Source organism: Archocentrus centrarchus, chromosome 10, assembly GCF_007364275.1.
Source record: "Archocentrus centrarchus isolate MPI-CPG fArcCen1 chromosome 10, fArcCen1, whole genome shotgun sequence".
Lineage (NCBI taxonomy): Eukaryota > Metazoa > Chordata > Actinopteri > Cichliformes > Cichlidae > Archocentrus > Archocentrus centrarchus.
In genome coordinates this window covers 686,875-710,035 of record NC_044355.1, presented here as the reverse complement: position 1 = coordinate 710,035, position 23,161 = coordinate 686,875, and the positions used below count along the sequence as shown (strand labels likewise).

At 47.4% G+C, this 23,161-nt stretch overlaps 1 protein-coding gene across 4 annotated transcripts in view; it reads right to left on the bottom strand.

Moving 5' to 3' along the window:
- nfkb1 (nuclear factor of kappa light polypeptide gene enhancer in B-cells 1) overlaps window positions 1-23,161 on the bottom strand; it is a 33,365-nt gene that overhangs the window by 4,118 nt on the left and 6,086 nt on the right. For all 4 annotated transcript variants that reach the window (XM_030739117.1, XM_030739114.1, XM_030739116.1 and 1 more), the window contains 16 exons: window positions 22,247-22,287; window positions 21,311-21,409; window positions 13,889-14,040; window positions 13,602-13,765; window positions 12,400-12,558; window positions 10,400-10,504; window positions 9,698-9,789; window positions 9,479-9,617; window positions 8,186-8,329; window positions 7,941-8,066; window positions 6,952-7,098; window positions 6,575-6,716; window positions 6,383-6,497; window positions 6,102-6,300; window positions 5,464-5,633; window positions 812-914 (listed from right to left, as the gene is read on the bottom strand). In XM_030739117.1, coding sequence (XP_030594977.1) covers window positions 812-914; window positions 5,464-5,633; window positions 6,102-6,300; window positions 6,383-6,497; window positions 6,575-6,716; window positions 6,952-7,098; window positions 7,941-8,066; window positions 8,186-8,329; window positions 9,479-9,617; window positions 9,698-9,789; window positions 10,400-10,504; window positions 12,400-12,558; window positions 13,602-13,765; window positions 13,889-14,040; window positions 21,311-21,409; window positions 22,247-22,287 — 2,097 coding nt within the window. The remainder of the gene's footprint in view (window positions 1-811; window positions 915-5,463; window positions 5,634-6,101; window positions 6,301-6,382; window positions 6,498-6,574; window positions 6,717-6,951; window positions 7,099-7,940; window positions 8,067-8,185; window positions 8,330-9,478; window positions 9,618-9,697; window positions 9,790-10,399; window positions 10,505-12,399; window positions 12,559-13,601; window positions 13,766-13,888; window positions 14,041-21,310; window positions 21,410-22,246; window positions 22,288-23,161) is intronic.

Sequence of the window (23,161 nt, the reverse complement as noted above, 5' to 3'; positions counted from 1 at the left end):
TTTGTGAATTGTGTTGATAGGCCAAGAAAAACCAGTTATCAATAATTTACAACATGTTTTTTTTGTATATTATCCTCAAGTTTGAAGTGCATTTCGTGCAGGAAAAAAACGGCAAAAATGGGATCTTCGCTTACAAATACCACCCCCCCCCCCAAGGAAAAAAAACCCCCAAAAATTCACAACATCCCCTTTCCTACTGGTGGAAAAATGCACCACATCAACCAATCATAAAGTTATATGGCAACATGTGATATTTGGTTGAAAAGGTGGTGAAAGCCAGACCACGATGACGTGGTGAGGTTTGCCTGTGATGGCGCCCTCTGTCTGTGGAGGACAGGAACTGTGACTCCTGATTGTAAACAGCTGTACAAAAACACCTGCAGCATTTTAATGTAGTTATTTATAACTTTGTTTGCTAAATTTGTGTTTTTGAAATTTACAAATATTTGTTTTTAAGTTATAAAAATAGTTTGTTAAACATGTTTGTAGTTTTCACAGTAAAAAAAAAAAATCAAACTTTTTTCTACTCAGATTTCATTTTTTTGTGTGATTTTAGGTTCAGTGTGTTAATAACTGAACAGTCACACAGGACTGCCGAAAACCGTGATACCAAAGAAGGTAAAAGTGGTCAAAAACGGCCCCAGAGGGTTCATTATCATTTACTTCCTGTTTTTACTCAGACGTTAGTCTTTAACAGCGTTCTCCTGTTAACAGCTTAACTGCTGAAATGAAGGTGTGAGCGATGAACGAGTTCAGTGTGTAAATGAGCTCCTGGTGAACAGAAGAACTGTGAACTTTAATGAAAACCTACCTGCAGCCATCAGGAGAGCCGTTAGCTTGACGGAGCCCCGCCCTGCAGCGATGTGGAGGGGTGTGGAGCCGTTGAAGGTGCAGCAGTCCACGTTGGCGTTTCCCTGATGGCAGAATTGCACACACAGCATTAAACTTCATGCAAAGGTCACTCGACATCTGATTTCACAGCTGCAAACTCAGATAAAACTGAGCCGCCAGTCTCTGGCCCCCATTAACTGCATCCTTCTTCGGGTCACGATGACCCGACTCTCACCTCTGAGAAACATATAAGCAACATCTCATTTCCACACTCTCAGGAATGTGGCCAGAATTCGCTCGATGCTGCGTTTTAGGGACGCTCAGATGTCAGTTCGTACTTTCATTTCCTCTCGGTTTGATTACAAGATTTGAAACTAGCAGCTGAGCTCAGAGGAGTCGCCCCCTGCTGGCCACATAAAGGAATGCTGGTTTATCTCGTTCTCCCTCGGACACCTACCAAGGTACACCCCAGAGGCGATTGCTCTAAGACTGCAAGGGAAGCTCAGCTTCCCCTAAAATGTCAAAAAATAAGTGGTCAAATATATACTGTTGTGTGTACATGTCACTGACTAAATATTCGCTACAACTTTTGTTCAGAATCAGCTTCTTATCACCGGTAACGACGCGGCTTTCCTCTCACTCGTTCCCGCAGCTTCACATGGCTTTAAACAGCGTGGACGCTGAGCGTCTACAGAGTTCAATAGCGAAGCAAAGAAAGCAGCGAAACGAGACGAGTCATTGGATAAATGCTGGGCTTTGTCCCGCCCATCGGACACTCAGCGTCTCTGGGGGTCTATGGGGCAGTGGGCTGGCCTCGGCTGGCCCGGACGCTCAGCTTCTGCATGATGATTGGATGATCTGTCTGAGGCTGAATCCCTTTTTGATTGACAGCGAAATGAGCGAATCAGAGATCTTTTGGTGTAAACATCCGTGGGAGCATTTTCATTCTGTTCTGAGTTGAACCGGAGACTTTCCTAATCCTCTTAGCGGCATTTTCTTTGTTAAAAACGACTAGCGACAAATCGAGCTTCTATTTCTGGTGGGTTTTTGTAGCTGCTTGTGTTTGGAGACTGACTTCTATCACTCTTTCTGACTTCTATTGCAGTTTCTGTCCAGCGGGTGCTGCTGTATAAATAAAGAAGAAGAAGAAGAAGAAGAAGAAGAAGAAACAGCCTTTATTGTCCCACAGAGGGGAAATTTGGGTGTAACAGCAGCCGCAGTTATTATAAATATAAATAAAGATATAATAATTCACACTATTAAGAAAAGAATATATATAAAATCAACAAACAATATTAACCTTAATACTACTAATAATAATAACACTATATACAATGTGCATGATGTGCCGGACTATTTACAGTATATTATATATTATCCTACATTGTGTAGGCTATTGTGGTTTTTGTTGGGAGCAGTGATGGTTATAAAGTCTTACAGCTGCTGGGAGGAAGGATCTGCGGTAACGCTCCTTTGTGCATTTAGGATGCAGCAGTCTGTCACTGAAGGAGCTCTCCAGCTCAGCAACAGTTTCATGCATGGGATGGGAGACCTTGTCCATCAGTGATGTTATTTTGGTCAGAGTCCTTCTGTCTCCCACCACCTGCACTGAGTCGAGAGGACATCCTAGGACAGAGCTGGCTTTCCTGATGAGCTTGTCTATCCTCTTCCTCTCAGCTGTAGACAAGCTGCTGCTCCAACATACTGCTGCATAGAAGATGGCTGATGCCACCACAGAGTCATAGAAGGTCTTCAGGAGTGTCCCCTGCACTCCAAAAGACCTCAGCCTTCTCAGCAGGTAGAGTCTGCTCTGACCCTTCCTGTAGAGCGCATCAGTGTTATGAGTCCAGTCCAGTTTATTGTTTAGGTGAACACCCAGGTACTTATAAGAGTCCACTATCTCAATGTCCACTCCCTGGATGTTCACCGGTGTCCGTGTGGTGGGTCTGCGCCTGCGGAAATCCACCACCAGCTCCTTGGTTTTAGCGGCGTTGATCAGGAGGTGGTTCCGCTGGCACCAGTCCACAAAGTCCTGAGTCCACTGTCTGTACTCTGAGTCATCCTCACCTGTGATGAGGCCAACTATGGCAGAGTCGTCAGAGAACTTCTGCAGATGGCAGCGTGGGGAGTTGATGGAGAAGTCTGCAGTGTAGAGGGTGAAGAGGAACGGTGCCAGCACAGTTCCCTGTGGGGCCCCCGTACTGCAGACCAGCCTGTCAGAGACACAGCCCTGTGTCCTCACGTACTGTGGGCGGTCAGTGAGGTAGTCCAGTATCCACTCGGAGATGTGGTGGTCCACTCCTGACAGTTCCAGCTTGTCTCTCAGAAGTCCTGGCTGGATGGTGTTAAAAGCACTGGAGAAATCAAAGAACATGATCCTCACAGTGCTTCCAGGCTTCTCCAGGTGGGTCAGAGCTCGGTGCAGGAGGTAGATGATGGCGTCATCCACCCCGATGCCAGGCCGGTAGGCGAACTGCAGCGGGTCCAACGAAGACGACACCATGAGGCGTAGATGGTTGAGGACCAGCCTCTCGAGGGTCTTCATTAGATGCGATGTCAGGGCTACCGGCCTGTAGCTGCTAAGATCCTTTGGATGTTTGGTCTTTGGTACCGGTACCACACAGGAGGTCTTCCACAGTTGTGGTACTTTCCCCAGCTTCAAGCTCAGGTTGAACATGTATCCCATGATGCCACACAGCTGATCTGCGCAGCACCTCAGGAGCCTGGAGCTGATGCCGTCTGGACCAGCAGCCTTTCGCACCTTGATCTTACGTAGCTCCTTCCTCACATGATGAGTTGAGAGGGACAAGATGGAGGTGGGGGATGGGGGTTGTGAGATGGAGTCCTCAGAATTGAAGGGGGTGGGTGATGGCTGAGAGCTGAGAGGTGTGAGGTCCCAAGAAGAAGAAAGGTTGGCAGTCATTAAAGATGGTGGGGCTGACAGCAGGGGGGACTGGGCTGGGGGAGGGGTGGGTTGCTGGTCAAACCTGTTAAAGAACTGGTTCAGGTTGTTAACCCACTCTAAGTCTCCCACAACCCTAGGGCTTGGTTTGTGGCCTGAAATTGAGTTCAAACTCCTCCAAACCCCACTGATGTTGCTCTGCTGTAGCTGGTCCTCCATCTTCTTCCTGTAGATATTTTTTCCATCCCTGATTTTCCTTCTCAGATCCTTCTGCACGGCTCTCAGCTCCTCCTTATTTCCTGATCTAAAGGCTCTCTTCTTCTCCTTCAGGAGAGCCTTTATTTCAGAGTTGATCCAGGGTTTGTTGTTTAAAAAACACCGTACCCTCCTGGTGGGCACAATGTTTTCCACGCAGAAATTGATGTAATCAGTGATGCAGTCCGTGATGTTGTCGATGTCCTCCCCATGAGGGGCACAAAGCTCTTCCCACTGACACATTTTATGATGTAGGCCGAAACTGAGCTTCCCCTCATTGAAAGACCAGCATCCGCCACTGGTACACCCCCATCGCTTCCCTTTTCTGAGTGGTTTGTGCTTCCAGAACAAAATCAGAAGTTGGTGAGGGTGATCTGCACAGCTTACTTTGGGCTGTCCTCGTAAAAACCTGGAACCTATTCTGATGGTCGCCAAACCGCGTCTTTACTGATACATATTGAGGTGTCAAAACTCGTGATTAAGGGTACAGGTGAGGTCATATTTATAGGGGACAGAGTTAAGACCAACAGGCTGGATCCACCCTCATATGCAGACTGTGGTTATGATGGTATCAAAGGCTGGTTGATATCAAACTGTTCATAATGCAGCAGCAAGGATGTAAAGAGTTCACATTTAATGCCCTTCATAGTTCCAGAATGTAAATCTTATCCTCCAGAGGCAGGAAATGCCTACATTATACTTAAAACCTAAAGACAACCGAGCGTTTGCTGTTGTGGATCGACCTGCCTGAAGAACTGCAGGCTGCTCTGTCAGTATCCTCGATTGAATCACCTTTAAAACTTATTTTACCTAAAATGTTACCTTTGATGGGCTGTTTAACATCAACCAGGCGATTATGGAACAGTTCCCACCATCGTTTGCTCCTGAGTTCCTGCCTGAAGAACTCCGTATTTTCTCCTCAGAATCTATTAAATCACTTTTAAAGACACATTTTTATCGACAGGCTTTCTTATAATCTTTTTCCTTTGTGCATCAAACAATCGATCAAAGGTAAAGTTACACAGAAACGTTTGATTGCACACGTATGCCGATGACGCTCATCTCTACCTTACAGACTGGATGTTGTACTCGAGCACTGCAAGTCTGAATTTATGGTTTTTAATCTTTTTACCAACTGTATGACTTTCATTGTCTTTCTCACACTGCTGTGTATCAGTGCTGAACTAATAAACTTCATTACTATAATAAAATTTAAAATCTTTGTAGGTGAAAGTTTTGATGCTTTTCTAAGCCGATGATATTAAACTGAAAGTCTCACCTGTGAGTCACCTGTGAGGGAAATTATTTCTCACATTTGTCCATCTCTATGAACATGTAATCAGTTTACTGATGAGATGATGATTTGCTGCAGCTCTAACACTGAACCTGACCCAGCAAAGCCTTCAGCAAAGGTCTCCGCATCTCTGTTCTGATTGGTCACTCAAGTCCCAGTCTGCCCAGTAACCCCAGAATACCTCCAGCAGCAGGCAGCCGGCCAGCGATACGTTGTCCGTTTCGGTGGTGAGATGGAGGGCCGTCCGTCCACAGCTGCGTTCCTGGGCCTCCACGTTGGCCCCACCCTCCAGCAGCTCCCTGAGAGAAGACAGCTGGTTGGCCAGAACTGCCAGGTGGATCGCACACAGACCTGAAAACAGGTTTACAGGGAAGCCGGTTTTCAAACAGGATGTAGGACAAGACGATTATAACGATAATGTCTGACACATTAAATGACATCGCCACTCGAACAAAAACAGAAAGTTCACCTCACAAAAACAGTTGCTGCCACCGCTGTGTGACTGAGTTTTACAGGCTCAGATCAGATCCAATGCGCTAAAACAGCAAAGTTACCAAAGGTCAACACTAACTCGTCCTTCATCTGACGCCAACACAAACCCTACATACGGACGCCGCTGCGCTGAGCTAACGTTAGCTGCTGGGAGCAGAAGAGGCATCGAGTGGTCTGCAGCACATCTGTCTAACAGCCTAAAGGCCTTTACACACAAAAACGAATGCAAACTTTGGTGTGTATAAACGTCACGTGAAACGCTTTTTGTTTCATCCTTAAAAACCACACTGTGAAAAAACGTGCGTGCATGTATATGCGTGCGTGCACCTGCTGTGTTGGTCTGGTCCAGCAGCTCTCTCAGCTCTCTGTGAAGCAGTAAAAATTGTACCATCCCTCCTTCCTGCTGAGCTGCCAGGTGCAGCACTGTGTTGCCGTGACGATCCGTCAAAGTTGGGTCGGCACCGGCCGACAGCAGCGCTGCCACCGCCTCCTTCTGCTGAGTGATGACAGCCAGGTGCAAAGGAGTCTGGGAAACAGAGGCAGGATGCTTTAGCTCGCTGACCTGAAGCTTTCTGATCTGTGAGATTGGAGACGACCAGCTTCAGTACCTGGTACAGGTGGTTCCTCATGTTGAGCACCTCCTCTCCGGGAAGAGCAGACACCACCTGCGTTAGACTCTTCAGCGCCTCCCGCTGGCTGTGGAGAACAGCCAGATGAAGCCCACTGAGAGGAGAAAAAGGAGGCGTCACTACACGGCGAACAAAATGTGTGGAAATCTGATCAGCAATGTGTTTACTGACGTGTCACCATCCACGTCCTGCGCGGCCATTAGGGAGCGCTGTGGTGCCAGCAGGTACGCCGAATCTCCTGTAACCGAGTACTGAAAGAGCGCCTGCAACTGTAGGTTGGTCACCTGAACCAGCTGCTCCTTGGCATCGCACTCTGGAGGAGACAAAACGAAGGCTCGATCGAGAACAGGATCTTCTGGAAGCCTTTTCCTTTGGAACACCTAAAAGCTCCTTAAAAACTAATCCTGATTTTTCCATTTTCCATCAGTGTGACCTGAACATCTGTAAGTGGAAGTGATCACTCCAACCAGATTAACAGACTGAAAATGATCCCCAGCTTCAGTCCTGAAGGAACCAACAAGCAGCACCTTCAGAGGACTTGTGTTTACCTCTCTGTGTTTCTGGCTCCACCCCTCCGTCCTCGCTCCTCTGCCCGACCTCCGCGCCCTCAGGCCGGGCTGAAACCAGCAGCGCGGCCGCTGATGGCGAGTCATCGTCTGAGTCGCCGTCGTCGTCTGCGGCGCTGCCCTGAGAGGCTTTGAGTCAAAATAGAAACAAATTCCCAAATTAATTGGAGCGTCTGCACCCGGAGACGAGCGTCAGAAACTTGGAGTCTGCTCAGATAATCCAGCTGGAAACACAAATCTGAGTTTCTTCAGCTTCACTTTGAAAACTGAAGCATCCTTTTCCTGGTGTTTTCCCTCTTTATGATCCCAGATCTCAGTTTTTCCCCACACAGATTTATGAACTCAGAGAACATCAAAGATATTTGATTTAAATGTATAACTTTGTAAGAGAATATTCAGATTCAGGTTTTATCTGAGATTATTTAGTGATTATGAGTTTTTCCTCAAAAAGCTGCTACATTATAACCTCAGAATAACCAAACGTTCTAATTCATGATTAAATGTTTCAGATAGAATCAAAGTTTGTCATCCAGGAGACCTCCTCCTCATGAAACCATCAAGACTTTTCTCATAATTTAAACTATGATCCAAGTTTTTACCTTATAAATGATCATTTATGAAGAAACCATCTTAGATATGATCTGATATTGAATTATGTTTGTGATTTTTAATGTCTCAGAACATCTGTGAAGGTAAATTAATGAGAAAAGTCACAAAATATCAGATTTTTTTTCTGGTCTGACTTTATAGATTTTATCTGACAGTAATTTATAATAAATGTTTCGTCCTGATTTTCAAACGTATGTTCTCACAGAACATTTAAGGTTTGATTCTCTGCTCCTGTTTTTTCTCATAAATCTGCATCTTTATAATCTTGGATTTTTTTCCATCTAAAATCATAAATTAGACGTCAGGTTTTGAGCTCCGCCTCCTGGTTTAAGTTTGAATAACACGTCATCGCAGCTCCTCACCGTGTTTGATCCCTCCTCCTCCTCCTCCTCCTCCCCCCAGACCAGCTGAGTATCCTGTGGGGAATCCTCCTCCTCCTCCACCCCCTCCTCCTCCATAGTTGTAGGTAGTGAAGCCCTGGTAGTATCCTGCAGGAAGAGCCACACAAACACAGGAAGAGATTAAGACATGACATAAAGTCAGGAATGTGTCACTGATGCCACTTAAACCATGAAGTGTTCTCTGTTGGCCCACAGCACGAGTCTACCTGCAGATCCAGGTCCTCCTCCTGCAGCTGGACCTCCTCCTCCTCCTCCTCCTCCTCCTCTGTACAGGCCTCCTCCTCCGTGACCACTGAAATCCTGGAAGTTGGGTAAAGTCTTCTGCCTCTTCCTCTGCACCTCCTCTTTGTCTGAACGCACACACACACACACACACACACACACACACACACACACACACACACACACACACATTCATGCTAACCACCTTTGAAATCAATAATGACTCAGTCAGGTGATGTTGAAGCAGCAGGGGGCAGCGCTGGGATACAGACAGTACAAACTGTATTAAAATGAGGCCGCCAGCTGCTGGGGTTATTAATGCTTCCAGCTGATTTTAATGTGTTTTTATCAGGGTTCATATGCCTTTTCCAGGGTCAAAGTCAAGCACTTTAAGCACTTTCAAGGTCCAAGGTTTTCAGGATTTTCCAGCACATTAACACTGTGATACATATTTATAGAAATACATACACACTCAACTCTTTCACATGTTTTAATCATATTAAAAAGATGTTGTTATGCCATAGGTCACAGGACAGAAAACAATAACTACTGATGGTTAATTCTGGAAACTTTAGTCTCCAGACTGGGAGCAAATCCGGTTTAAAGCAGCTCCACGTTGCTGCCGCGGTGTAACTCGGTCTAACGCAGGAACCTGAACATCAAAGTGACCAATCACAGTTTCCTGACGAGAGCGTGACCCCGCAGCAGCGCGTGGACAGCGTGTGCACCGTGTTTCTGGAGTCCTACGCACACGACTTGTTGAATTTCCTCGTGAGGAATGAATACCTGCGCTCGCAGAATCACATTATTTCTCATTATTTCTCCCGCGTTTTGACTTAAATATAATTCCATACTCGTCTTATCCATAATTGGGATTTGCAGTTTTCCAGCCAGCACTCATCAGAACGGCGACTCTGTCTCCGGGGGAGGGGCGGGGTCACAAACAGACCGACAGGTCACATGCTCATAAGTGAACTATTTAATCAGACAGTTTTTTTTTTTATTTAAAAAAGTTACATTTTCAAGCAGTTTCAAGCACTAAAAATCCAAAATTTAAGCACTTTTCAAACCTTGAAAACACAATATTGAAATCCAAGCATTGTCAAGGATTTCCAGCACCTGTACGAACCCTGTTTTAAGAACTGGCAGGTTTGTGAACGACCATCAGACTGAGGAAGCGGAGCTGAGGTGTTTTAGGGCCCTGCAGATTAAACGTTTCCTGAGCTGTTTCCCAGGCTGACCTTCCTCCCCTGAAACGCAGCGCTCCTGTGACCTACCTATGATCTGGGGGTGGTAGGTGAAGGGCTTAGGCTCGCTGGTCTCGTTGTCAGACTTTCTCTTCAGCTGGACGAACACAGACGTCGGTTTCTGCAGGTTCTGGTCTCGATACTTTGGCGTCTTAAAGACGATGGCGAACTGTCGGCACGGTAACACAGCACGGTTAATGACCCGCCAGGAGCTGCAGGTTAAAATGCTCCATGTGCAGGAACGCTCACCTGTCTGTGGACGTCTGTGGGGGAGAAGTCTCCCAGAGCCTCCCAGGTCAGACCCGAGTCGTCCTCCTCGTAGAACCGGACCTGGATGTCGTCTGCAAACACAAACACCAGGAAACTGGTTTTATGGTTTGTTTTCATGGTTTGGGAGCACCTTTGGCTCAGATGATCGTCTCTATCCACGCAGGGCTAAAGATCAGCTGTCTGTCCCGGTTATGCTAATGCGGAGGCCTGCACTACAAAACAGGATTTGGGGCTTATGGAGTCAACCTGAGGGGTAAACCTGCTTCACGATTTTTAAACCATCTCAAACGTAACCAGCTGTGGTTCCTGCAGGTTAATTAATTCCTTCCAGGCCTCCTGTTGGAGCTGCAGGATCATGGACTCCAGAGCAGAGCAGGGAAGCAGACCTCAATCTGCCTCTTCCCCCTGTGGGATTTACATGTCAGAGGGGAATTCCCTGAAGCAGGACTTCCTCCAACAACACTGACACTGCCCCAGGCAGGAAAACCGCTCAGATCCACCTAATTTACACTCGGCTCCACGGAAACGGCTCTGAATGAAGCTCATGGAAAAAAAAATAAATTATCTTGAGTGTCTGCCAGTGCCTCAGCTGATCTGCATGGATGCCCTGCAAATTTATGCACATTTGCTCTGTAGTGCTTTTAAAGATGGTTAAGGTCGAGCTCTGCAGATAAAACTCACCTTTCTGGACTTTGTCACAGAGCAGGTACACCTCCTCTCCTCCGGTCACACAGCCGGCGGTCCGATCCATCCTCACGATCTTCAGGTTGGAGGCGTTTGGAGCCTCTGAGGGGAAAAACAGAAAGCTGCCGTCAGAGATCGAGCCGCCTTTGTATCTGCAGCTGTGGAGCAGGTTCAACATATCCAGGCTTTCTTTGAGTTAGCTGCTCTAACAAAACCAGCTAACTCAGAGGGTATCAGGATTTCTGCTTCACAAAGGAGGAGCCTGGCCTGCTATCTGAGGAGGGGGGATGAAGATCTGTAAATATATCAAACAACAACACTGGTGGTATAAAAGAGCAGCTCTGCAGAAAAACTCCCTCGCCGGGGGGGGGGAGCGATGCATCTCTGTCTGCATCTGCACCCCCACTAAGGAGCTCTAAAGTAACCAATCAGACTTTCACATCACTGAAAGGTTTGTGAGTAATCAGTAAAGAGCTGTAACAGTTCCTGGTTCCTGGAAACACAGAGAGTGGGGGAACCAGCAGCACCGACCGCGGCTCACAGACCCCAACGCAGATTTCAGACTGCATCAGCAGGAAGTCGTGAAGTTTGCCGACACTAACAGCAGCACCTGGACAGCAACTTAGTTATCTGCATGAACACGGACAGGTTAGCTGGAGGACAGCAGCGCTCAGACAGAGCAGAGCTGCCTCAGTCACATTCATCCTCTCAGAAAATGGATGAGAAGGAGGTGCTGGTGTGGAGGTGGGTTCAAAGCAGCGTGGAGATACACTGTAGAGGTGATCCAGGCCTCCTGAATCCTGAGCACCTCACAGTCTCCTGACACTGGAATGTCTCACAGTTTAAAAACCAAAAGTAAAAGAGTGGAAACCAACCAAGAAGAGAAAAATGTGTGAATACTTCCTGCTGCTAAAATGAAAGTGCAGAACGAAGCTGAAGCATGAACTCGAGCAGAGTTCAGGCCTCAGAGGAAGCTGCAGCGCGCTGAAGCAGCAGGAAGAGGAAACGAGAGATTCACACGAACACTCAGTGAGCCGAGCGTCCTCGCCGACACCGAGACGCCGATTCCTCGTGTTTGAGCTTTAACAGCACAAACCTCAGTGAGCCAAATCCAACACAGGTCACACCTTCAACCTTCAGACCGAAACACGAGCAGCTCATCATCTGTGAAGTCCATCGAATCTAGAATGAAGCTTCATACATAACTGCTTCTAAATGCACACCAAGACTCAAAGGTCCATAAGGTCTTTAACCCACTAACTGATGGACCTGTGACCTGCCGTGATCAGCTGGTTAACATCGAGCGGATCGCCGCTGAGACGTCTGATCAAACACACTCTGAATTACCGTAATTACGTGACTGCTGGTCCTGTCAGAAAAATTCAAACAGTTTCAGAAAACTGAGAAATTGTTCTTCATACCAACACAGGGTCATTACGGTAACTGTCGCTGTAAGTCTGCGAATGGCAGCACCGGCGGGCCCGTGTAAATAAAAGGTTAAAGAAGCATCATCGCTGTGCAAGGAAAGAGTCTGACTGTGGCCTACAGACAGCTTCCCACTGCATTCAGCATGTTTCAGGTCTGTCTGATGACTCTGTCATCACTGCATGATCGAGTTCACCAAATTTAGCATTTTTACAGGGAAACTCCTGCAAATTCATGTGTAATAAAACCTCAAACTGTCACACTATCAGTCACGCTTTAATAAATCCCCGCTGCAGCTCTGCACTCACGCAGACTGTCAGAACAGGACAAGACGCAGAAATGATCGCACGCATCTGTAACGTCTGCTTGTGTTTTAGTTCAAGCTGCAGGTGGAAAAAATGAGGCAAAGAGCAGCACAGCGGGCAAACAGGACTGAACTGAAAGCAAAACGTGTCTCATGTGGTTAAAAGACTCAGGCAGCAGGTCTCATGAGCTGAAAACACTTCCCTCTGAGCCCTGAACCAAAACTTTCATCGAGAAAAGCCCTGAAAGGTGCGGACTTCTGGACTCACTGCTGTCGTAGATCGGCTCCGACACCACGGGCTCGAGTCGTCTGGAGAAACCGCCGTCGCTGTCGGGGAGGAACGCTGTGAACATGAGCCGAACCACGCTGAGGTCCATCTCTTTGGCCTGAGTAGCAGCAGCATTTCTGATCACACTGAGCTGATGCTCTGCGGAGACAGAGGAGGGTGAGATTCAACAAAACGAAGAAAAACTCAGACGATAAAACATCCTGAAGCCTTTAACCTGATCTCTATGAATGTGACCGTAACAAATCCTGAAAGCATCTGATGCTGAGTTCACCTTTTTTAATGCATCTGCAAACACTGCAGATTTCCATCATCTGTAAAGGCTGCTCCTCTTCTAAGTGGCACCAAAAACACACGTATTCAACCTTTACTCGTGTGAGACAGCAGAGTTTGCTGTTATGATGCAGCCTGCAGTGACAGCGCTCTGATTTGGGCCGTTAGTAGAGACACCTGAACTGAACAGCGAGCAGAGGGGGGAGCACCACACTATTAGGAGGTGTCCTCGATTTACAGTAAAATTATAACAGTGTGATCAGTTTATCTCCACTACTTTGATTTCATCGTTGGAAGATAAAACTGTGACTGAGAATAAAAGAAGGAAATTTCATCATCAGAGAGAGAATGTGAGGCAGGTACGGGGACAGGTACGGGGACAGGTACAGGGACAGGTACAAGGACAGGGCCGGGTACTGGGATGGGGACAGGTACAAGGACAGGGCCGGGTACTGGGATGGGGACAGGGCCGGGGACAGGTACAAGGACAGGGCCGGGTACTGGGATGGGGACAGGGCCGGGGACAGGTACAAGGACAGGGCCGGGTACTGGGATGGGGACAGGGCCGGGGACAGGTACAAGGACAGGGCCGGGTACTGGGATGGGGACAGGTAAAGGGACAGGTACAGGGACAACACTAGCATTCAAAGAGCTGCATACTCCTGCCCTCTTCAGACAGTGCTTTATCCTGAGCCTTTAAGCACATTAACAGTCACAGTTTGGGCTCTGACATGTGGATCAGAGGAGTGACCCACTTTACCTCCTGAGCCACAGCTGTATGGACGTCCATGCGTCCTGCTAGTGCAGCAGCTATTCAGCTCACTTTTATTTACATGGCGTCACTTCAACAACAGCTGACTCGACGTGCTTGATACTCGCAGGTAAAGGTGTTCTGTTTGTCTCTCACTGACCGGTGAGTTCCCGGGGGACTCGGACCTCCCCCTGGATGGCGTCGATCTCAGGGTGGATGGAGACCCCGCAGTTGTATCCCAGCCTGAAGGCCTCGACCATCCGCTCCTCCAGGGTCTTTGCCACGTTCTTCTTGGTCACATGGAGGATACCCAGGTTTGGGAAGCTGCCGGAAACAAACTGAGCATCACATGTGGCCCATCTACTGGCTCGAGTGTGTGTGTGTGTGTGTGTGTGTGTGCGTGTGTGTGTGTGTGTGTGTGTGTGTGCGTGTGTGAGAGATGCAGACCTGATGGTGGAGTCCTTGGACTGCAGGTCAGCGATGCAGATTCCTTTATCGCACTGTTTCCCCACCAGGCTGTGAGCGTGCAGGTGGGGGTGGTTGCTCAGCGCCGTCACCAGCTGGACCACCACCCGAGCCTGACCCTGATAGTTACAGATCTGAAAGACATGACGACAGAGTGTAGCAGCGCTGAGGCCTGAGGTTAAAGAGGGAGACGCCCCTGAGAGGCAGCACGTGTGAGAGGGATCAATAATCAATGGATTGCTTATTTACAAACATCAGAGGGAAAACCGGCTCCACAGGACTGTAAATCTGCAGGACTAAAAACACATTTAAAAATGAAAAAGGTCTCAGTCTGGTTTTCATTCAGCACATTTTTCCTGTACTCAGCTGTGAGCATCAGTGTGATGAACCAATCAGCGTGAAGGAACCGCAGCAGTGTCACCTCTGTGACGCAGAGCAGCAGAAACCAGCCTGGATCTTTGACCTGTGCAAAGGTTGAAGGCTCATATGGGACAGCTGGCTGCTCAGAACAGGTCAGAGGAGATGAGAGGTCCTTTTTTATCTCCATTTAGAGACCAGGAGCAACATTCAGTGTTAACATGAGTGTAAGTTTGGACCCATCAGATCAGCTTTAGAAGAACTTTAGACGAGAGGGTCCTCTCTGATGTGCTGCTGCCACACCAGGATCACTGCAGGGCTGAAAACCCTTTAAGTGCCCACAGTGTGGGAATCCTGCTGAGCTGTGACAGTGACTTTGCCTGGTGTGGAGAGAGGACGCTGGGTTACGGTAGTTTGTCAGAAGAGGTCAGATTGGATAGATGTGGTTTTCAGAGGACTCATTCAGAGAGCCACAGATGACTCACGCTGACAGATTCAGGGCACTTTGGATTTTTCTCGGTGTTTTGCTGCTGTGGTTCAGAAAAACTCTCTCCTGGTACAGATGACTCACCGTCATCGCAGCCGAACGTCAGAGGTCGCAGTTTATTAACAAAGACTTGTTTCATCTCGTGTCCAAGCAGAAACACTGCAGGTCTGCTGATCTTTATCACACAATCACCTCAAACTGTGAAAAACTCACTTCAAAGCTTTAACATTTAAGGATCTCAGCTCAGACCTCCAGCTCATTATTTTGGTGTTGTTACTGCAGACTCAACGCTTCTGAGTCGCACACTGAAACACCCACAGACACACACAGAGTGACTGGTGCTCCTTTAAAACTGAATGAATGCACACGGTGAGGAAGCCTCCGGAGTTCAAACAGAAACCGGGGGCCGGGGGTGGGGTCGGGCGACGCGGCCCTCAGTACGCCATAACGATGATTCTGAACATTGACTGCAGCGATCAGGAAGCAGCAGCGATCAGGGCGAACACATGAAGGGGACCGAAGCACGGTGCCAGCAGCAGCAAAGCACCTCCACCTGCTCAGCAGCTGCACCTTACTGTCACACAATGTTCCACAAACACAGTGAAACCTCCCTGCTACCTTCATTTTCATCATCAGGTAGCAGACTATACTTCGTATCAGCAGTGAGTGAGTGAGTGGGAGTTACATCTGATGCACCTGCACAGGTGTGCACAGACTTTGAATCAGTACTTTGTCTCACCATGAAACTGGGCTCAAGCTTTTGAACCCGCGGCTCTTCCTGTCACATGGGTGCAGTTAGCGACGCTCGGTGGAGTCGCCCGTTTTCGATGGTGTGTTTTTGGTTGCTCCGCCTTCAGCAGGTGCCGTTTGGTGCATATTTTGTGCTGTGCTTTGTCGGAAGTTGTTAAAGCAGCTCCATCATCGGAGGCCGACAGCAGCTCACGGTGTGCTACTCTTACATCACACAAACATTTATACCAGTATCATCATGGATATGATCGACGTACAGGCGACAGTGTTTTTATAAATCACCTGTTTAAGCTATATTAGAGCTGAAAGTGTGCATCATTAGGGGCGTGGCCTCTCTTGACTGACAGGTGGCTGCAGCCACTAGCTGTCTGCTAGCCTCCACTTCAGCTAACTGGACCTCCGGCCTGAGGTTTTGCTTTCCTGCTACAGGCAGAGACAAGGACGCCTGCATCACTGCCAGCCGGAGTCAGAGCTGATCAGAGAACAGCTCAGCACAAACATTTCACCTCTGTAATCAGGATAACATAAATGATCAAATCTGGAGAATAATCACCTGAGCGACTCTTGAGAGGGACTCAGTCTAAAAAGGTGATTCTTGTTAAACCTCACAGGTGAGCTCGGTCCTTTCCAAAGACGAGCTGAGCTTCAGAAACATTCAAAGCTGTGAATCGTTCCTGTTCTCAACCTCTCACAGTGTAAAAACTGAAACAGGAAGTCAGTGAGGAATAAGAGCACAAACACAGATTCTACTGAGAGTGCATTTCATAAACGAGCTAATGTAGAGGGCTCCTCACAGAGGAAGTAAAACTTTAACACGGAGCTTTTTTTCTCGTGTTGATTTCCTTCCTTTTATCGTTGAGGTTTCTGTACGCCCTCAATTAAATCTTCTCTAACTGTGCTTAAACTGACTTCATCTACAGAAAGGAAATCAGCTCAGAAACACCTCTGTTCCCTTTTCTACTGTGCGTCCACGTGTGCATGTATGAATTATGCTGCTGCAGATATCTGCCCGCAGGAACGTTGCAGCAGTAAATAAACATGAGCCCACTTCCTCTTCCCGGTGCTGTGGGCCACTCGAAGCGCTCTGGCAGACAAACCCAGTTCCTAGAAACACAGCGAGTGTTGCTGTGTGACGGTTTCCTGGCTCACGCACATTCACACTACCTACCTGTGGTATGTGGCGTTCCCAGCAGGGGGAAGCAGCCAGGTAGAGTTTGCAGAAAAGCGACTCTGAAGCCGATCGGTCCTGATGCAGCTAAACTGCAGAGAGGAGGGCACGATGTGCACAGTGTCACCTGACCTGGGTGGAGCACTCAGGTATACCTGAACACTAATTTTTGCATTTAAGCATCTGATGGTGGACAATCCACACCCTTATTTTGAAAGGTCAACCAGTTAACTGTGGTCCTTCCTGTCATGTTTGAGTTGGGGGTCAGGGCTCGTTGAGTCTGAGGTCTGTTTCCACCACGAGCTCGTTTCCAAGCCTCTCCTCTCCAAATCTTCCTTTCATGCTTTTAAACTCACGTGGACCCTCCGATGAGCAGGGTGGAAACTCCACTCTGATTGGATGCCCTTCCAAAAGTCTTTCAACAGCTGTTTTTTTTTTCTAATAAGTGAATTTGTAGGAGATATTTTGAACATGTTTTCTATTTAGACTCAGCGTATGGATCAGTTCTTTAAGTGAGAGTCTAACAGAGTTATTAGAGATTAAATATGGCATCTACACTTCCTGGTTACCCCAAATCAGTCATACAGACATTATTTTAAAGGTCATGACAAATTTGAATCATCTCTTTTTTGGAGCCTTTTGCTGTTCCAAAGTATAAATACAGGGGTGAGACGGTGGATTATTAAGCTATCAGTCAACATTAGCACCCTTAATTAGCAAGCTGCACAGGTGCAACACACAGACACACAATTAGTGCTAATGAAGGGACTAATAAAATATAAAACAGAAACCTCTGGGCACACACACAGCACGGCTCCAACAAAACACACACACCACAAACAGGTTCGATCCAGGGACTCGAAGTCGAGGACGAGGCCGGCGCACTCCGACCGCCTTCATCTGGCATCTGTCAATCAACATGGCCACGCCCCTAACTCCACTTTCCATTTGGCGGAGTTATAAATAAATTGACCTGCTCAGAGCTGCTGTGCAGAGGGAAACGCCACAGAGAACAAACCAAGCTGTAACTTCTAGTGCTGCACAGCTGGGAGTCTACGGCTCACTCTGAGCCTTTCACAGTGCTGGAGGCTCGTCCTCGATAAACGATCTCAACCCCGACTGAAGAGCCAGGAAAGAAAGATATGATTATTGAAACGGTGAAGCTCAGCAGATAAAAGCTCATAAATGTAATCCAGAGTGGAGCAGCCATGGACCGTTGAGCTCTGGAAAATTCAAAGTGGTGCCTTTGAGTACAAAACGACGACACAAATTTAAATGCGAGAATCGAATCTCGTTGTTTTTGTTTTGGTCTTTTTACCTGACGAGTTTGATCCGCTGAGGCTCTGCAGCAGTCAGCAGCGTGAGTCCACACACAGCGGCTAACAAAGGGTTAAATATGTCAGCATTTCTGGGCCAGAGTGGGCGCTAACACACATATTACACCTCTGGATGCAGAGCTTTCATCTGCGAGCTGAAACTCGGCACCTTTCCTGCCTGTGACGCAACTCCACTTCCTTGTAATTACACGTGGGTGTCAAGGAGAGGAAATTCCCAACAGACATGAAACACAGCAGAGGTGTGTGTGTGTGTGTGTGTGTGTGTGTGTGAGTGCGCGCGCGCGCCTGTGCGCTCTCGGACAGGTCCAGGCCAGCAGAAGATTTTTCAGAAGCTTTTGCTGAAACTTCATCTGCTGTGAGGGAACACGCTCGGAGCTCCGATCAGATCCCGAGCAGGAGGAGCAGCAGCCGTGGGATCAGCTCAGAGATGCAGATGTTTGTTTAAAGCTGCTTCAGACACTTAGATCCAAACGTTCCCTAACTTGTCCCGGTGCGTGCGCCGCGGCCCGGCTAAGGCTGCAGCAGATCTGCCTGAAAGAAGCTCTGTGGTTAAAACCAGCTTCAGACAGCTTCCTGTTTTCTCCTCCAGCATAAAATACATCATCAGGCTGCTCGCTTCGTTACGTTTTGTTGCAGCTGTTTTTGGTCAAACACGTGGAGCTTTGACACTGACTGCAGGTAAGAGCACCCGTTAGCCCGAGCAGCGCCGAGCACTTCCTGGTGAGTTTATGGTCTCGGTCGCTCGTTTCAAGTCCTGCTGTCAATCATGTCGACGTCATTAATCACTACAATAACGGTTCGTTCAAGCTCGAGTTTAAAGAAAAGTTCATGTTTAAAACTTCTCATGTTCAGAGGGTGAAATGAAGCAGGAGGAGTTACTGTCTAAACCGGGATGTTCTTTGAGGGAAATTCCAATTTTTTCCAGAAAACTTCCTGATGAGTTATTAAGAATTTAGAGGCATGAAAGTGACGAGTTCAGAAAAACAGAAACTCTGCTGGAAACTTCAGGGGAACTTCATGAACACACATTACAGCAGAACACAAACACACAACATGACACTACAGGTACTGTGAGGACACAAATTATGAAGATGATAGATGTCTTATCAATTAAAAAAAACAGACAGAGCAAAGTAGGGTGAGTCAGAGTAGTCATCGTCCCACTGGTCCTACCAGAACAGGAGGGGTTTTCCCACTCTGCAGCCTCAACATGCAAACTCACCACCAACAACATCTTTCTAACACGACCCACAGATCAAACGGGGAGAGTGGGAGGAACACTTCCTCCTTTGTTTCAGTGACTTCATTCATGGCAGTCGTACCGACACGTATGGCCGTATGTTGTCCTCATGTTACAGGACTCAGTGCGTTGGCTCTGTGTCAGACACACTGACCTCACCAGCTGCAGCTTCTCCACATGCAGCACAACATCCAGTGACACACTGAGCACCAACCACGAAGCTGAAGGTTCCTCCAACGATCACTTGACGCTGGCTCCAAAAAGGAGTCAAAAACCATCAGAAGCTCTGACGGCAGTGAAAGGAAGACCACGAGTTCATCAGCATCATTAACAGCAACTCAAACTAGAGCCCAAATCAAAGTTCAAGCAGAAGAGACTGCATGAAACACTACTGCAAAGTAACCACGACTGAGGAAGAAGAAAGAAGAAGATGACCACGTCCAGAGGAAGAAGATCAATCAGAATACACATAATCAGGAAGGAGAAGATCAAGCACCAAAAAACAATATGGCAGCAGCTTCACAGACGAGCGGGTGATGTCAAAGAGCTACGTCCATCTTTTGTATGTAATTAATCAATTAGAATCAGATTATTATGCTGCTGCGACTGTATTCAGCTGCTGCTTGACAGAAGACGTTTCAAATATTAATATAACTATAATTAATGCAGCCTTCTAACTCCACAGAAACGGCCTCACACAGCTCATTTTAATCCGATGATGGGGCGCAGGCAGTGCCACCATCTGCTGACTGTTCCCAGATTAGAAATGAGCAGGAGCAAACCCCTTCAGACCGAGCCCTGCCTTTAAAAGGGGATTTATGCTCTTTCACATGCAGCGAGTACTTTCACTGCCCACATGTCAGCAGACGGTAACTTCAGCGAGGCCTTCCTCGACTATGTTAAAGACTCAAAAATCTCAGTCATGTGACGCTTGTGCTCCCTCCCAGCGGTCTCCACTCCCACCACCTATAGTGAGCTGCACTAGCTTAGAAATGGAGTCCACTAATCACCAACATCATCACAGACTCCTCCGTCAGGCGACGCCACAGACTCCTCCGTCAGGTGACGCCACAGACTCCTCCGTCAGGCGACGCCACAGACTCCTCCGTCAGACTCCACAGGAGGACAAACTCACAGCGATGGATTTACACAGAGACCATGTTAAAGGTCAGCCAGCTGGTAACAGGCCTGTGTTTGACTCCACGATACCACAATACTTAATTCACACACACCTCTTCTTAAACCTGTATTATCACTTCTTTTACGAGTTAATGCACTTCACTGTACTCTGCACAACACTGCGGGAATGTCTTTGAGCATCAGCTATGAGAAAGACGGTGCTTTTAGCTTTCTCTGAGCTGGGAGATTTTATTATTCTTAAACTTTGCAATTAACATGAACAATATTGATATTTGGTGTCCCTGTATCAATACAATATTGCCACTCAAACTATCGAGATCCCCCACCCCGAGTTCTAATGTTAACTAAAACGAACCAGAAGATGGTTTTATCTGAACAAACAGGAGTTTGAGTCGTTCAGTTCATCCAGCTTTGTGTCGTCATCCTGATACTCAGGTGTACCACAGGTACACAGGAATGACTCCAGAGCAGCAGAACAGAGGGGGAGGGGGTTAGACCTCTCATAGCTGTTCTGGATGGTGTCAGCTCGTGAAAGCAGAAACACATCAAACAAATCACACTTACACCATTACTTTCACATTTCACCTTCAGCTCAGAACAGGTTTAGTCAGTTTGACAGCTTCAGTGAGCCATCGTCTCTTCACATGGCAAACAGCCTGATGCCTCAGCAGTATTAAACTCTGCAGGAAGCTGTTTGATTTCCTCTCGCTGCTGCAGACAGAAGTAAACCGCACTCTGATCTCAGCGCTCACACTGTGTGTGTGCATCGAGCACTTCCTGGACCGAGAAACTGGAATGAAGTTTAAAAGCTGTGCTCAACAGGTGAGTCAGTCAGTGTGCAGGTGGAGATGTTTGCAGGCTGCATACACCACGATTAAAGTCTTCAGAAACAAACCCCTAACAGGAGACACACAGGAAGTGTTACCTTCACAGTGGGGTAGGTCTTCCTGTTCTTCTCGCTGGTGGCTCCTGGCAGACCTCCGTGAGACGGCCCTTCACAGCCGTACCTGAACCTGAAGCCACGCTGGAAAACACACAGTATATCATCCCGACATCAGATGATTATCAGGTGATTACTGATTAAACAGGTGGATGCTGTTTATTTAACCTGACACGCTGGCATTGAATGAATAAATAACAGGACAGGTAGGGTCTGATATTCCAGGAAAACCAGTTTAAAGCTGTGAAATATAGGCTCAAACATTCAGAAAACTTCAATATTCTTTGGATTATAAAGTCATAAATCTGTCTCTAACATCCACAATAAACTGTCCAGGCTTTTCATCCAAACCAACACGCCAGCTGTCAAACTGACCTCGTGATGAGGCTTCAAAATCAACTTTTAAAAACTTTATTTGACTGTAAATAAAAGTTCAAACAGAAAGTAAACAGTGCCCATATATGAAACACAAAAACAGGCACTAATAAAGTTTTCCTGTGTCATCAGTAGTTTCTTCTACCTGTGCTAAAAATACCACGAGGCCTTTTAATACCTTAATATCTTAACTTTAATTTAATTTCTGAATGACTCAGGCCCCCCCCCTCTGTACGGGGCGGGGAGGCCTGCCTGGGAACCCCCCAACACCTCTGTACGGGGTGTGTGTGTGTGTGTGTGTGTGTGTGTGTGTGTGTGTGTGGGGGGGGGGGGGGGTGGTGCTACAGTCGGTATGACCACCCAACAACCGAACAGCAGAAAGCAGCAGTCACTGCAGGTGTGACTGAAAGCAGCAGGCTAACTTCCTGTTCTGAAGTCATTTCCCTTTTTTAGAGTCTAAATAAAACAGCTTTAAACATAAACTGAGCCCAGCACTCAGCCAGGCCTGAAGTCACTCTACCATAAAACAGGACAGGTGAGCGTTACCTGTTTAGGCTGCTCCACGATCTGCAGGAAGGGTCCGTCCACTGAAAGCACAGAGATACAGAAACAGTGTTCAGATGCATCCTCTTACAGGTGAGGTCCTTTCAAAATACATTTCTCTGGGTTTCAGACTGCTGGTTCAAACAGCCAGGACATCTTCAGGTGTCTCTGCAGGTATTTAGATAACTTCCAAACAAATACAGACTGGGTAACATCACGTTCTTTGCCCACTGTGTGACTTTAGAGAATACCCACCAACAACCATTCCTATGCATCATGTATCATGCTCTTAAATTCAACACGCTGGACTTGTTGACTCCATGAGGTTTGTTTGTTCATCCTTGGATTTTACACCATGATCCCAAAGGAGCATCCTGTGGGGAAAACTGGGACCATTAAAGAATCAGAGCTGACGTGGAACTTCAAATCTCCTCAGCATCATCACGAGGCACTCGTTCCTCCTGACGAACCAGTCACCGCATCTCTCAGGTGGGCAGAACAGCCTCCGCTGGTTGGTGCGATCGCCGGCTGCAGCCACCCTCATCATCACCGTCATCGCACCAACTCTACAGTCAGTCAGGCTCCTCTTTATCAGTGCCACGGAAGCAGAGCTCAAACACTGACACCTCAGTGTAGCCTGGTTTATACAGTCGACGTCCCACAGAAGCATCAGAGCTTGAGATCATGTGGACAACGAGACACTGGACCATCTTTTTTGCATTTTCATGCGACTGTATTTCCTGCTCTGCGCTCTGTGATGGAGGAAGTGAGGCTGCAGGGGCTCATATGTATTACTCACGTGCAGCTTTGAGGTTTACATGCCTCAATAACCAGCAAATAACTTCTTTTTTTTTTAATTAATGGCACCTTCTGAAATTTGATTTATGATGTCATCACCTGCTGTCCTTTTTTTTAATC